Source organism: Balaenoptera musculus, chromosome 14 (assembly GCF_009873245.2).
Source record: "Balaenoptera musculus isolate JJ_BM4_2016_0621 chromosome 14, mBalMus1.pri.v3, whole genome shotgun sequence".
Classification (NCBI taxonomy): Eukaryota; Metazoa; Chordata; class Mammalia; order Artiodactyla; family Balaenopteridae; genus Balaenoptera; species Balaenoptera musculus.
The window spans coordinates 47124122-47139456 of record NC_045798.1 but is presented as its reverse complement, the minus strand read 5'-3'; the positions used below and the strand labels follow the sequence as shown (position 1 = coordinate 47139456).

General features: G+C 34.1%; 1 protein-coding gene across 1 annotated transcript in view; it reads right to left on the bottom strand.

Moving 5' to 3' along the window:
* Positions 1–15335, bottom strand: part of DSG1 (desmoglein 1) — a 37407-nt gene that overhangs the window by 3744 nt on the left and 18328 nt on the right. The window contains exons 6-13 of the mRNA XM_036874485.1: positions 14908–15074; positions 9803–9937; positions 9313–9498; positions 6895–7154; positions 5326–5465; positions 2975–3250; positions 1625–1758; positions 1317–1389 (exon numbers count right to left, since the gene is read on the bottom strand). Coding sequence (XP_036730380.1) covers positions 1317–1389; positions 1625–1758; positions 2975–3250; positions 5326–5465; positions 6895–7154; positions 9313–9498; positions 9803–9937; positions 14908–15074 — 1371 coding nt within the window. The remainder of the gene's footprint in view (positions 1–1316; positions 1390–1624; positions 1759–2974; positions 3251–5325; positions 5466–6894; positions 7155–9312; positions 9499–9802; positions 9938–14907; positions 15075–15335) is intronic.

Here is a 15335-nt window from a genome sequence, read left to right as displayed (position 1 = left end):
GAAATGAAGACCCAACACAGCCAAAAATAAAAATAAATAAATAAAAATTAAAACAAAAAAAATCCCTATCTATGCCTTAGAGAGTTTGATTTCAAATTGGGGAAAAATACCCAAATTCTAAAACGTAAAAAAAAAAACAATGTAAGAATACTCAATGTATTATTAGAAGCACAGGGCCTCCAGGGCATTCAGAGAAGAGGCCATGGCTATGGTGAGGGATAGGTTTGCATGGAGACTCTGGGATTTGCACTTGATTGTGAGGGGTGAGTAGAAGTCTGTTACAAAATTCCAGGCAGGTGAGATAAGAGGATGGCCCAGACTATGGATGCGCCACGGACAGAGAAAGTGTGGACCATGGAGCAGGTGTCCTATGGCTTTCATATTTTGAAGATCTTGAGTTTAGGTACAGTGTTTCATACTTCTTACTCTGGTGCCTCTCACTGTGCTTTGTTCAAGGTTTGTAGACTTAATGAGAGAATAAATGCATAAATAAATCCTGGTGGATCTGAGGATTTGACAAGTCTTGAGAACTGACTGAGTGTCAATGAATAGGGAGATAAGAGAGTCAAAAATGAGCTTCTGCTTTTAAGGTGGAGGGTGCTGGGGTCATTAACAAAAATGGACACCTCAGGGGGAGAAATGAGTTTACAGACTAGCATCTCCAGTCTTCTGAATGTGGTCCAGTTCTATAAGTCATAAACATTCCTATGTCTTTTACATTTTGAAGAGTTCAAAGTGGAAAAGTCATGATCACAAGTTTGAAAAAGACTGAATGAAAAATAAGAGAATCAATAATATTTATTTACCTTGAAACAAGGCAAGACGGTACAATTATTTCCAAAGATATGAGTTTTTAAAATTTATTCCTCTCTTTCTTAGACTGACCTTTGTGAATTGTGGAGGCAGATGCTAGCCTCAATAAATGAGCATACATCTATTTAATAGGGCTGTACTTTAATTCAAATTAGTGGTTTTTAATAAATAACAATTGTTCTATTAGACAAAAAAATCTCAGCCAAAATTGACTTCCGGTTACAATTCAGTACTTCTCTCCTATTTATAGAAATCCTAATCAGGTCATCTCCTGTGTACTCTCTGATGATTGAAGAAGATTAAAAAAAATACAACCTAAAAGAATAATAAGTATTCTAGGTTTTTCTTTATCATTTAATTTGCAAATTAGTCATTTAAAAAAGAATGATGGGAACAATTGTAAAGATAAGACAATTGAGAAATGGTAAGGTATGCAAAGACAGAGAATAGAGTTCCTTGTTAGTCATTTGAACTATGAAAACTTAAAAAATAAATTTTCTTACCTGAGTTGTCAAGGCACTCAATAATATCTGCATTATTGGGTGGTATTCGTGGTGCAGAGATATTGGTCAAATCCTAGAGGACAGGAAACATTTTCCTATTTGTAATGATTCTTTTCTTCCAATAATTATACACTGGGTTTGTTCTCAAATTACCTCAGATTTTCTAAAAGGATACTGAAAGTAATCTGAATCTCATTTAGAAAGGCTTCCCTGGTTACTGTCATCTAATTTTGATGTACCTTTCTCTTCGTTTTCCCCATCGGCTATCCCAGAACAAAGAACAACCTAGACTGTTAGTGAGCACTTACCGCAAGTTTGGGCTGCGCTCCTTCCACAGCCCACGAATGAATTGCTCCATCCATACATTCGGGAACAGGCTTAAATCTGGCCCCGATACCAGGGACACCTCCACAGTCACAAAACATCAACAAAAGTGGGACCACTGATGGTGAAAAGATAGGAATATTGCAATTAGCAGTGGGACCAGATTAAAACAAAACAACCTGCTTTTATGATTAAATTTGAATGCCTAATATAACTTTATTTGATTCTAACATTACTATGAAAGTTTCAGAAAACAAGCTGAATAATAGTGAGATACCAAAATCAATGTGAGCCTCAGACTGCAATCAATTTTTACTTGTTATATAGTATTCAAATTACAGATCATATACTGTTAAAACAGATGAGTCTTTTCCCTGTCATTACTTAGGAAAATATTAAAAGAAAAATGTTCCTCAGAGACTGTAGCATCTGGCTCATCGCCACTCTAATTTCTATCATCATCCAAGGCAATGTTAAAGACCACCTGAAGAATCCATTGGATATTATACCCTCATGTCTAGATCCTTGACTAGGTCCACTCTAGTGACCATACAATGTGGTCTATCTCTAAATGCTTCCATGCGTGGTACTTCCTTTTCATTATCTAAGTATTGTTGTGAAGTAAGTTTTATTATTTCACGGATGGCAAAGGCAAGGCTCAGAAAACTTGGGTAACCTTTGAAGGACTCAGACAATTGAATTTAGCAGCTGGAGTTTAATTCTTCATCTATTTGGCTCTCCTTTCCTTAGGCTGCGCAGCTTTAGCACAGCATGAAATCCCTTCAAGGTCTAGCCCTTGCCTATCTTTCTAGTCTCAACTCTCACCATGCTATCAAGCACATCCTTTATTTCTTCTATGCTGGAGTCCTTTATTTCAGTTACTTGCACTCTCATTCTTTTGGGATTTTGCACATGGATTTTTTTTTCTTCTTGTATTGTGTTCCCTTTTTCTTGTCCACTAGGCTAGCTCCTATTCATCTGTTAAAACCCAACCCAGAGTTTACTTTCTCTATGTAGCCTTTTCTGATTGTTTCAGTCAGTTGTTTCTGACTGTCTTCTTCACTCAAATAGCAATTTGAACCTGTCTGTTATGGTACTTTCCTATTACATTGAGATTCAAAGCAAAAAAGTTTTTATCCTCCACTGCACTCTAAGGGGTCAAGTTGTTTGATTTTTTTTTTCGTGTCATAAACCCAACACCAAACATAGAAATTTCTTGATAATTGCACAAAATAAGAATTTGTAAAATATATTTCATCAAATGATCAGAAAACTTATTTCCTCTCCACAATTTTTTAGGGGACACATAAAAACGGGACTGTTAAAGTACTTACATCCTAGGACCAAGAATCCCATGATGAGTAGTCCAATGCCAGCAGCACCAAAATGTACATTATCATTGTCTTTTAGCTTAAAAGTAGTGGAGTGACCTACATCAAAAGTATTAGTGCCAACCATGCCACCGTTTTTGTAGGCATTAGTGGTAACATCTGAGGAACTAAGGCCATTTGTGCTAGTACTGGTATTGTTATTAGAAGGTTCATCACCGTTCCAGGAACTACCTTCAAGTTTAATAATAATTGTACCAGTAGAAGTTCTTTGAAGAGTATCTGTAACAAGGTTTAAAATGAAAGAAATATTTTATACATTTAGCGTAATAATTGTTGGACAATACAAAATTATTTTCTCTTTGCATCAGTACTTATTTCAATGTCTTTATTCCCACCAATTCAGTAACTCTGCATATTGTCTCTTGTCTGTGACTCAGTTTTTAAATCAAACCATTATGAATAAATATTAGTGCTTGAGAAAAACTGTCCTATGTGTTGAGAAACATACACAGTAAACACCACATTATGTATTGGTCAGCAGTGTGTCATAAGCCACTGTGGAGACATTTCTAGACCATGTGTTGCACACTTCTCCATGCATTAGACTAGATTTTGTTTGCTGTTTTACTGTCTTTCATCTTCAGTTCTTGTCTTTTTTCCTTTTATGGGCTGACAAAACCAACAGACTTTGGGCAGATTGGTCAGTCATTTGTATAAAAATCTCCTACTGATAAAGTAGCATATCCTCAAACTCACAACCAACAGTTCAAACAACTCATAGGAGAGGGAATTTGGCACTATTGGGGGAGGGGAATCTTCATATCAATAAAATGAAGCACTTTTGTTTCACAAGCAGATATTCCAAATTTGCTTTTTTCTTATCCTTCAAAGTTTCAGTAAATTATTGTGTTTGTTGACTAAACACAGGAGGAGAGACATTTGTGATTTGTTTCAACTTAACGGTTCCACACTTGCTGTTGGCTTCAGCAAGTTACTATTATTGTTATTATTATTTCTATTATATAGATGTAAGCGCCATTGTCAGACTTTGTCCATCGATGTCACTCTAGAATCTGGCACAATGGCTGACGTTTGGTTAGAATTCGATACTTAGTTTCTGGATAAATGAATAAAGATATCCCTGGAAGTACATAACAGAGATAGGTTTACATACAGTCTATCTGATATCAAAGCCCATGCCCTTTCAGCCCAGCTATGCTGATTCTATTGTTACTGTTTTGTTGGAATACAACAATTCTATTGTACTGTTACTGTTTTTGTTATTTTTATTATTATCATCGGATCTAATGTTTACCCCCAGAAGGTGGTATTTTTTAATGACAAAGGGAATGCTCCCTATTTGCCATCAGCCTACAGTTTAGTAAATTAAAGTTCCAATTTCTCTTTCATGTGTCCAATTAAGCTTGATGTTGGATGTAAGAAAAGGAGTAAACTAGCAACTGCTTAAGACAATTTCAGCACTGAAATAAACTTTATATGTAGATGGAATAAACATTTCGATTTGTGATAAACATTTTTAAAACTACATTTATTTTGACTGATTGTGGAAAAGACCAGCATAATTTGGTAAAAATTCTGAGTTGTTGAATGACTTTAAAGAAATGCTGTTTTCTTTCTTTTAAACTTGTGAAGCAAGTGGAAATTGTCAATCCCTTTTTAGGACAATTGAAAGAAAAAGAGGAAGAAAGGGAGAGAAGGAGGAAGAAGGGAGGAAGAGAAAGTGAAGCAGCAAATATTGCTTAGAATTAGCCTCGAGGAACTTCCCTCCTAGTGATTAGCCTAATTTAAGTTTGTTGGTTTTGAAAAGTAATATAAGCATGCTAATTCCGAATTGTTTACACGAAATTGTACATCAACTTTCCAAGGATCACGTAAAGTTAAGTTAGCTTGGCTTTAGGTCTGTTTGAAAATAATTTTACAGTACAATTAAAAATTTTCAATTACTGACATTAATACGAACTAACATTTATTGAATGTCAGCACTCGTCTAGTGCTTTACATGTAGTAACTCCTTAAGTACTTCTAAATCCATAATGTCATTGGCCTATTTTATGGAAGAGAAAACTGAGGGATAAATGGGTTAAATAACTTCTCTAAAATCTTGGAGCTAGTAAGTGATGTTACGAGATACCAATCCAGTCTAATTCTAGAGCTCACGGTCTAAACCCTAAATTATAATGTCTCTTGTATCATTCAGGATTTGATTGTATAATACCCAGTATGATAACTTTTGTTGGAAAAAGGGTTACTTCAAAAGACAGTAATTAAAATTTTAGTTTCTGAATGTATATATAACTTCCAGTAGACGGGAAAAAATTAAATTGATTTCTTACCATCTATAGATAGAATTGTTCCTTGGTATTTTCCCTTAAGTTTTTCGTATTGTTGAACAGTAACTTTATTTCTCAAAATAATTGTGCCTGTTTTTGAGTCAATAGTGATTAGGCCAGCTGGATTAATTCCCATTACATATCTGTATTTGAAAGACAATGGTACAAATTAATGTTAGCTATCTAAAGGCAGGGGGGAGAGAAGGAGAGATTTTGATTTTAAACCATGTTTCCAGCCAGTAGTTGTAACTCCTGGATATAATTTTCAATTATTGGAGACTTTATTTTGGGGGGGGGCAGTTCCAGTTGTTTGAGGACATTCAGAAATGGATGAAGATTTAAATATAAGAAAAAAGAATTACTGAGCAGCCACTTGTAATGGAATGTCTATTACACCTAGCCCACTTAGATGTACGAATAATCCTCTGATACCTGCAGTCTCATTTTCATTTGATTTTGGTAGCATCAGAACTGTCCTGGACAGCCCAGATGCTGGGACTTCCTGGGCTGCTGCTAATTCTAAACTATTCTTTTACCAAAGAAGTTACTTCTTCAGCAGCTTGGCTTTCATCCCTTCCCTATTTCCACTCCCCATCTCATATACTCAGTGAATATACAGGACTTCTTGTGGATTCCAAACTCTGTCCTTGTCTTGTGCCTCTATCCTATTCTCTATTCTCTTTCTCTTCTCATCTTTGACTTCGAAGTTTTCCTTCTCATTTACATGTTCGTTAGACAAACATTGGTTAGATAACTCTCTGTGTCAGGCATTGTGCTAAACTCAGGAAATAGAACTTGATAAGGAGTCAGATAGGGGTGTGGTCTTCCCTCAGTGAACTCACATCTGTGGAGTACAAGAGAGCTTATCAGTAATGGCGGTGCAGTGTGATAAGAGCTATAACTGAAATACTCACATGGAGTGAGAGGAACACAGAGAAAGAACTTTTAAAACTCATTTGTGAGGTCTTTCCACTCCACCATTATTCCTGATCACAAGCACATTTGCAAAATACCTGTGCACATATACACACAGATTTTTCATGATCAAGTAGAAACACTCGGATACGTAGAGTTAAAAAAAAAACTACACAGCTTAATTTTTCCTTAATGTAACCAATTTTTCATATCAAGGTGATTGTTGACCAATATTACGTGCTGATTAAAGAGAGAAAGTAACTGAAATGCATTAACTAAATCTAATTGATTTCAATCTGGGCAAATTTGCAATGGGAAAATCAATCCATCAAATCTTCCAAGGGGAATAACCATGATATGTAGTAATCAGCTAACTGGTCAATAAAATATATAAACACAGGAGCGTCAAACTTTCCAGATACAATATTTTCACATTTTAAACCTTCACATTTTTCCATCTTACATTTTGCACAAATTATATATTTTCTTAAGTTAAACAGTCTAAATTAGGTAACAATTTCCCAATTAGTACGTTTTATGATTGAATTTCAAAAATAGTGACAAATATTTTAATTCAGGTACTTCAAATTTCTAAAAAGAACATATTTACTTAAGTTCAATATGTGATGAAAATTAGTTGGAAAATGTCAGTCTTACCTAACAGTGGTTGAAAGTAGACCTGTGTCCAGATCAGTAGCTGTAAAGTCTCCCAATTGATAGTTTTGTCCCATCTCACTAGTTACTTTGAATGTCTTTGAACCTGGACGGAACACTGAGCCTTCAACTACATTTAACACAGTCACAGAGACTGCAGTTGCTGTGAGTTTATATCGAGACATAATTGATTGATGAAATTCAGCTTTATTTCTAACACCAAGACTAAGTTGCAGATTCTTCATAGCTTCATAATCTAGGGGCTAGAAAATACAGAGTGAAATAGTTTTACTCTAAGGGGAAAAAACATTCTAGAGGAAAGAGAAATTCTTTGATAATAGGCAAAAAAATTCTTACATCTTTTTCTTTAATTAAATATAAATACATATAAATACACACTCTATTCTTACTTTATATTCAATTCAATACAAACACATGAAAATACAGTAAGAAAAAGTCCAATTGTCTTCGATCTTTTGTTGAAAAAGTTGAAAATGTATGAGTTCCAATTGTCCACCAAATTAAAAAACTTAAAATAATACAGGTGGTCAAATCCATGCATTTTGTAGTGCAAAGAGAGCTTATGTTAGATGCTATCATTTCAGGTTTCTCAGAAAATAGCTCTATTTATTAGGAAGAATGGGCCAAGTATATCGTAGGTTCAATCATTTGACTGATTTTATCCATAAAGAACTATTTACAAGAAATTTTACTATGTATATGTGACTTCTTTCAATAAATCAAATAATAGAATGTAGTATATAAATAATAAAAAGAAATCCATATTTTATTCAACATATCCTGGAAAAATTCACTTTATATTATAAAATTATCAAGTAGTCATTTTCATTATGAAAGACAGTGTCAAAATCCACTACTCATAAAATCCACAACTATGCATTTTGCCTATAAATACCAACCATATTTTTTAAAATTTTCACATAACAGTAGTTTAGATGACCATCGATTCACACACTGAGCTCTCTACTTAGCTAAAATTTTCAGTCTTTGCTCTAATATTAGCTTTATTTGCAACTCCAAGAATGGCTATAAAATTATGTATACATATACATCACACACACGTATTACATATATATATAATCCTAACAAAAGAATTAATATATGATGTCATGTCTGGGAGAAAAATCAACATAATTCCCATTTTACAGACAGAGATGTTGAGGCCAGATAGATGAATTAATTTTCTAAAGTAATATCATAGTTTGGGGTGAAATAGATTAGGACTCAGTTTCCCCAGCAGGGAAACCTAGATAGTGTAGTGGAAAGAATGTGAACTTAATAGCTAGAGAAGCCTAGGTTTGAATGTCAGCTGTCCCACTTACTAGTGATGAGAACTGAGCAGGTTACAAACTCTCTCTGAACCTCAATGTATTTATTTGTAATGTGGGCATATAACCTATTTTACAGGGATGCTGTAGAGAATAAACTAAATCATCCGCACACTGCCTCAGTGAATGGAAGCTGTAGGCATGGTGACACTTTATGAAGACATATGAGACAAATGATCACACATTCCTATAGGGACAGAATTCCTTAGGAGTTTATTTCCCAGAGCAATTCTGAAGGAAGAAAACAGTTAAAAAGGGATTACATTTTACCATGAAGAATACGTATTGCATGCATCACGTACAATACATGCACAGCTATTGCAGATTTTAAAAAATAGACTGACAAGTCTTGTAGCCCAGGGTGAAATCTTCACTATCAGCTCCCTAGGAGTCAGACATTTTTCCCCCTCGAATCTCAGAGAAAATTCTACTGCAGGTAAATGTGGTGGATCGGTAATGTAGAGGGGACACAGGAGAACTGTGTTGACTTGGACCAAATCTCTATGACTTGGAACAAGTCTCTAGTATACTTATGTCTGTAATAAGCCTGGGTCAGCTGCAGAAGTGAGATGAGAATGTGATAATCCTACAATTACAGTTATTTAATTTTAATTCTGTGGAAACACACTGGATGAACTAACAACTTTTAGTTTATGTTATGAATGTTATTAATGAATAATAATTGATGTACAGTGTTGACAGGGACACCTTTTTTTTAGGCAATGATTAATCTGCTTCAAAAAATATTCTTCAAATGTGTAAAACAAACCTAAAGGATTAATCGTACTTTGTTGTAAGCATAAAATAAGATTTGTGTTTAAAAATGTATGATCTGTGAGGGAATATTGTATTGATAGAAAAGAGTTTCAAGTAAAAAGTTCAATGCCTGTCTTTACGAAATTATATAAGCAGAAAAACTCTCTATAAAAAAGCTCTATATCATGTATAATTCTAAAACACATTAATTTTTATTCTTTCACCCACTCAAGTTTGTGAAATGTTGACATCATTTTAAGATTAACACTTTGAAAAAAACCAAGAAAACAAAATATTTAGGATAATTATTCCATACCTTAATAACCTTTAAAGTTCCCACATTTGTTCTTTCATTCATTTCTATATCAAACCAATTTCCCTCATTTCCAGAGATAAAGAAAATGACTGCCATCCAGTTAGCTGAGAACTCCTCATCCAAATCAATTATTCTAATCTGGAGCAAATTTGAATTTAGAGCATTTTCTTCAATACTTATGGAATACTGAAACAAGAAGTAAAAAAATTTTAGCACAAACTATGTGAGAAATAGAACTATATTAGTTTTATATAGAATGTTTATAGTTATTCATGATATAGAAAAGAGATCTATGTGGTCTCACTTTTCATTGTTCAAATAGGGGTTTTTTCATATGTATTATATAAACAAACATGAGATGAAATATTTGTGTACATTTGGGTTGTGTGTGACTAAAGATAACATGTACATATACAAATAGAATTGTTTGAACAAATTTGAGAAGGTAATGAACCTAAAGTTGTTGTTAAATTCAAGGACTAATACTTACTGATGACTGTTCCATGTATGGGATGTTATCATTGACATCGAGGATTTTAACGCTGCATTCACACTCTGCTGCCATTCCATCTGCCCTACCATCTCGGTCTGAGCCTCTTACAAATAGAGAGTACTGGCCATATTGCTAAAAATATGCACAACAAACAATACCACAGTTGATGTAGACAGTTTTTATTTTGTCTCATACAAAGATCTTTTAAAATGTTGTATCAACGTTTACATAAATCTATGATGAAGATAGAGGTAACACAGAATACTGAAAATTCACAAATCTCACATGAATCAATATGAAGTTGCCACTTCGATTCCCAAAAATTCTTATCCAGCATCATATAAAAGAAGCAAAAATTTTAAAAGACATCATTCCTTAATATATGTTGCAAAAGTTTGTAAAGGGTGAAGCAGAACAAAATGATCAGGAGGGGAGAGATTAAGGTTTACCAAGAATTTATGGAATTAAAATTCTGTACCCCAAATTATCAACCCCTGAAGAATAAAGAGATAGCAAATGGTTTGCATTTTTGGGGGGTGGCAGTGCAGTTATTGATGATCTGTTTTCTTGAATCTACACAAAGGTGCTTAAATTTTTAGAAGCTGGTAAAGGCCATGAAGTCTTTCCCAGACACATGCATATATGCATCCTCACTCAAAGTTGTGGATATAATTTTAGAGAATTCATAGTTAGAGACGTCCTGAGGGCTCTCCACAAATGCCAGGTTAAGAATATCTGCTCTGAAAAAAAGGGAGAGGGCTCAAATCAGTAAGATTGGAAATGGAAAAGGAGACGCTATAAAGGACACCACAGAAATACAAAGGATCATTAGAGACTACTACAAGCAACTGTATGCCAATAAAATGGACAACCTGGAAGAAATGGACAAATTCTTAGAAAGGTACAATCTACCAAGACTGAACCAGGAAGAAATAGAAAATATGAACAGACCAATCACAAGTACTAAAATTGAAACTGTGACTAAAAAACTCCCAACGAACAAAAGTCTAGGACCAGATGGCTTCGCAGGCAAATTCTATCAAACATTTAGAGAAGAGTTAACACGGATTTCTTCTTCTGAAACTATTCCAAAAAACTGCAGAGGAAGGAATACTCCCAAATTCATTCTATGAGGCCACCATCACCCTGATACCAAAATCAGACAAAGATACCACAAAAAAAGAAAACTACAGGCCGCTATCACTGATGAACATAGATGCAAAAATCCTCAACAAAATACTAGCAAACAGAATCCAACAATACATTAAAAGGATCATACACCGTGATCAAGTGGGATTTGTCCCAGGGATGCAAGGATTTTTCAATATCTGAAATCAATCAGTGTGATACACCACATCAAAAATTGAAGAATAAAAACCATATAATCATCTTAATAGATGCAGAAAAAGCTTTTGGCAAAATTCAACATCCATTTATGATAAAAACTCCCCAGAATGTGAGCATAGAGGGAACCTACCTCAACATAATAAAGGCCATATATGACAAACCCACAGCCAACATCGTCCTCAATGGTGAAAAACTGCAACCATTTCAACTAAGATCAGGAACAAGACAAGGTTGCCCACTCTCACCACTATTATTCAACATAGTTTTGGAAGTTTTAGCCACAGCAATCAGAGAAGAAAAAGAAATAAAAGGAATACAAATTGGAAAAGAAGAAGTAAAGCTGTCACTGTTTGCAGGTGACATGATACTATACATAGAGAATCCTAAAAATGCTACCAGAAAACTACTAGAGCCAATCAATGAATTTGGTAAAGTAGCAGGATACAAAATTAATGCACAGAAATCTCTTGTATTCCTATACACTAATGATGAAAAGTCTGAAAGTGAAATTAAGAAAACACTCCCATTTACCATTGCAACAAAAAGAATAAAATACCTAGGAATAAACCTACCTAGGGAGACAAAAGACTTGTATGCAGATAACTATAAGACACTGATGAAAGAAATTAAAGATGATACAAACAGATGGAGAGATATACCATGTTCTTGGATTGGAAGAATCAACACTGTGAAAATGACTATACTACCCAAAGCAATCTACAGATTCAATGCAATCCTTATCAAACTACCAATGACATTTTTCACAGAACTAGAACAAAAAATTTCACAATTTGTATGGAAACACAAAAGACCCCGAATAGCCAAAGCAATCTTGAGAAAGAAAAACGGAGCTGGAGGAATCAGGCTCCCTGACTTCAGCCTATACTACAAAGCTACAGTAATCAAGACAGTATGGTACTGGCACAAAAACAGAAATATAGATCAATGGAACAGTATAGAAAGCCCAGAGATAAACTCACGCACATATGGTCACCTTATCTTTGATAAAGGAGGCAAGAATATACAGTGGAGAAAAGACAGCCTCTTCAGTAAGTGGTGCCAGGAAAACTGGTCACCTACATGTAAAAGAATGAAATTAGAACACTCCCTAACATCATACAGAAAAATAAACTCAAAATGGATTGAAGACCTAAATGTAAGGCCAGACACCATCAAACTCTTAGAGGAAAACATAGGCAGGACACTCTATGACATAAATCACAGCAAAATCCTTTTTGACCCACGTCCTAGAGAAATGGAAATAAAAACAAAAATAAACAAATGGGATCTAATGAAACTTAAAAGCTTTTGCACAGCAAAGGAAACCATAAACAAGACGAAAAGACAACCCGCAGAATGGGAGAAAATATTTGCAAATGAAGCAACTGACAAAGGATTAATCTCCAAAACATACAAGCAACTCATGCAGCTCAATATCAAAAAAACAAACAATCCAATCCAAAAATGGGCAGAAGACCTGAATAGACATTTCTCCAAAGAAGATATACAGATTGCCAAAAGGCACATGAAAAGATGCTCAACATCGTTAATTATTAGAGAAAGGCAAATCAAAACTACAGTGAGATATCACCTCACACCAGCCAGAATGGCCATCATGAAAAATCTACAAACAGTAAATGCTGGAGTGGGTGTGGAGTAAAGGGAACCTTCCTACACTGTTGGTGGGAATGTAAATTGGTACAGCCACTATGGAGAAAAGTATGGAGTTTCCTTCAGAAACTAAAAATAGAGCTACCATATGATCATCAATCCCACTTCTGTGCATATATCTGGAGAAAAACATGGTTCGAAAGCATACATGCACCCCAATGTTCATTGCAGTGCTGTTTACAATAGATGAAAGCAACCTAAATGTCCATCGACAGATGAATGGATAAAGAAGATGTGGTACATACATACAATGGATATTAGTCATTAAAAAGAATGAAATACTGCCAGTTGCAGCAACATGGATGGACCTGGAGATTATTATACTAAATGAAGTAAGTCAGACAGAGAAAGACAATATCATATAATATCACTTATATGCAGAATCTTAAAAAAAAAAATGATACAAATGGACTTATTTACAAAGTGGAAACAGACTCACAGACTTAGAGAATGAATTTATGGTTACCAGTGGGGAAGGGTGGGGGGACGGATAGACTGTTAGCTTGGGATTGACATGTACACACTGCTATGTTGAAAATAGATAACCAACAAGGACCTAATGTATAGTACAGGGAACTCTGCTCAATATTATGTAACAACCTAAATGGGAAAAGAATTTGAAAAAGAATAGATACATGTATATGTATAACTGAATCACCTTGCTATATACCTGAAGCTATCACAACACTGTTAATAACTATACTCCAATAAAAAATAAATAGTTAAAAAAATAATAAAAAAATAAAATAGATAACCAACAAGAACATACTGTATAGCACAGGAAACACTGCTCAATATTCTGTAATAACCTAAATGGGAAAAGAATTTGAAAAAGAATAGATACATTTATACGTATAACTGAATCACTTTGCTGCACACCTGAAATTAACACAACATTGTTAATCAACTATAATCCAATAAAAAATAAAAATTAGAAAGAATAAAATATCTGCTCTGGTGGCTTGCCAGTGATTGCAGAGTTCCTTTACTTTTTAGAGCTCTTCACCATTACAACTCTTTTCATGTTAAAGGAAACCCACTGGGCTCTTTAGGAAAATTTGAGAGAGAAATATCTAAATAGTCAATTTCTTCTTATGGTAATTTTCAAACAAGTAAAAAAGGACATAATGGTAACCTAGAAACTGATGGCATTTGGATCAATAAAGAGTGTTAAAATAATCTGATTTATCTTAAATCTAGGAATCATTAGCAGGGAGATGTCATTTTAAAATAACTATAATACTTAAAATGTAATTTAATTAAATATCAAATAGAAAATAAAACTTCCTCATTTATAACCCTAAAATATATGCACATCAGTTATATTCTATCCACATTAAAAAACATAATGGAAAAAGTTGATATTTTAAAATTAAATCAAGGGACCACATGGCATTATAGAAACCATGCAATGCTGGTTCTAATTTGGTAACAATCAGTAATTTTTTTTTTATTTGTAAATGAAAAGACTGGTCTAGATGTTACTTAATCCTTATCCATCATTCTGATTCTGTGATTCATTTCCCAAAGTACTCAGTGGGCTGTCAGTAGGTGAGATATAGGAAGAGAAAAAAAAAAAAGAGTTCTCTTAAATACGCTTAGGATATGCTGGATTAAAGAAAGATAAACAAACAAATAAACAAAACAAAAAAGAAAGATAAACAAGTTTCTTAGCCTGTAAAAATTCTCGGAGCTTCTACCGTGTTCACACGCATTGTAACTCACCAAGATGGGAGACATAATAGCAATTGTTTCTTAAATTTATTTCATTATAGGACATACTTTAAAAAAAAAAATACAGCTTTTGCTTCTACCTTGTGTGTATTTTTATGTACTCTCAGAATGTAGTTTTCTTAAATTGAGACAAATGCTAAGTAAGATTAAATGAAAAATGAGTATAAAATCTATTTGAGGGATTCCTATTTTTTTCACCTCACAGATATTTATGTCATTACCATTATGTGGAAACGTTATGTAATTAAAATTTTAAAGTATTGTTCTCTTTTTCTTTTTCTTTTCTTAGAACTCTTGCTTTTAGAATCAGTTCCTTTGAGACTACAACTCACTCAAAGAAAAAAAATTACCTCTCTGTCCAGAAAATTATTCATTGTTCGAATTTCTGCAGTGTATCTGTTGATAATAAACATTGGTGCATCAGGAGGTTCTTGTCTTACGATCTTGAAGGCTATTTTGGAGTTCAAATTATTTGGTTCATCTGCATCAGTAGCATTGAGTATCATCACCAGTGTATCTAGAAATCAAGAGAAATTGATTGCAAATGGACAGTTTGCATTTTTGTTGTAGTATAATATATATTGTTTTTCCAACAAGGTGTTAGGGTTAGTTGGTCCATATAATGGGCACTCTACCATTTTCCCTTTCTACTGCTTCGACATACCAGTATCTTAGCTCCTTTCTATACCTTTGTCTTGATGAAAAGATCACATTTTACCAGGGACCTTAGACGTTACTGATAGCTAGAAAACAAAGAAATATTTTCTTCTGCCTTTCC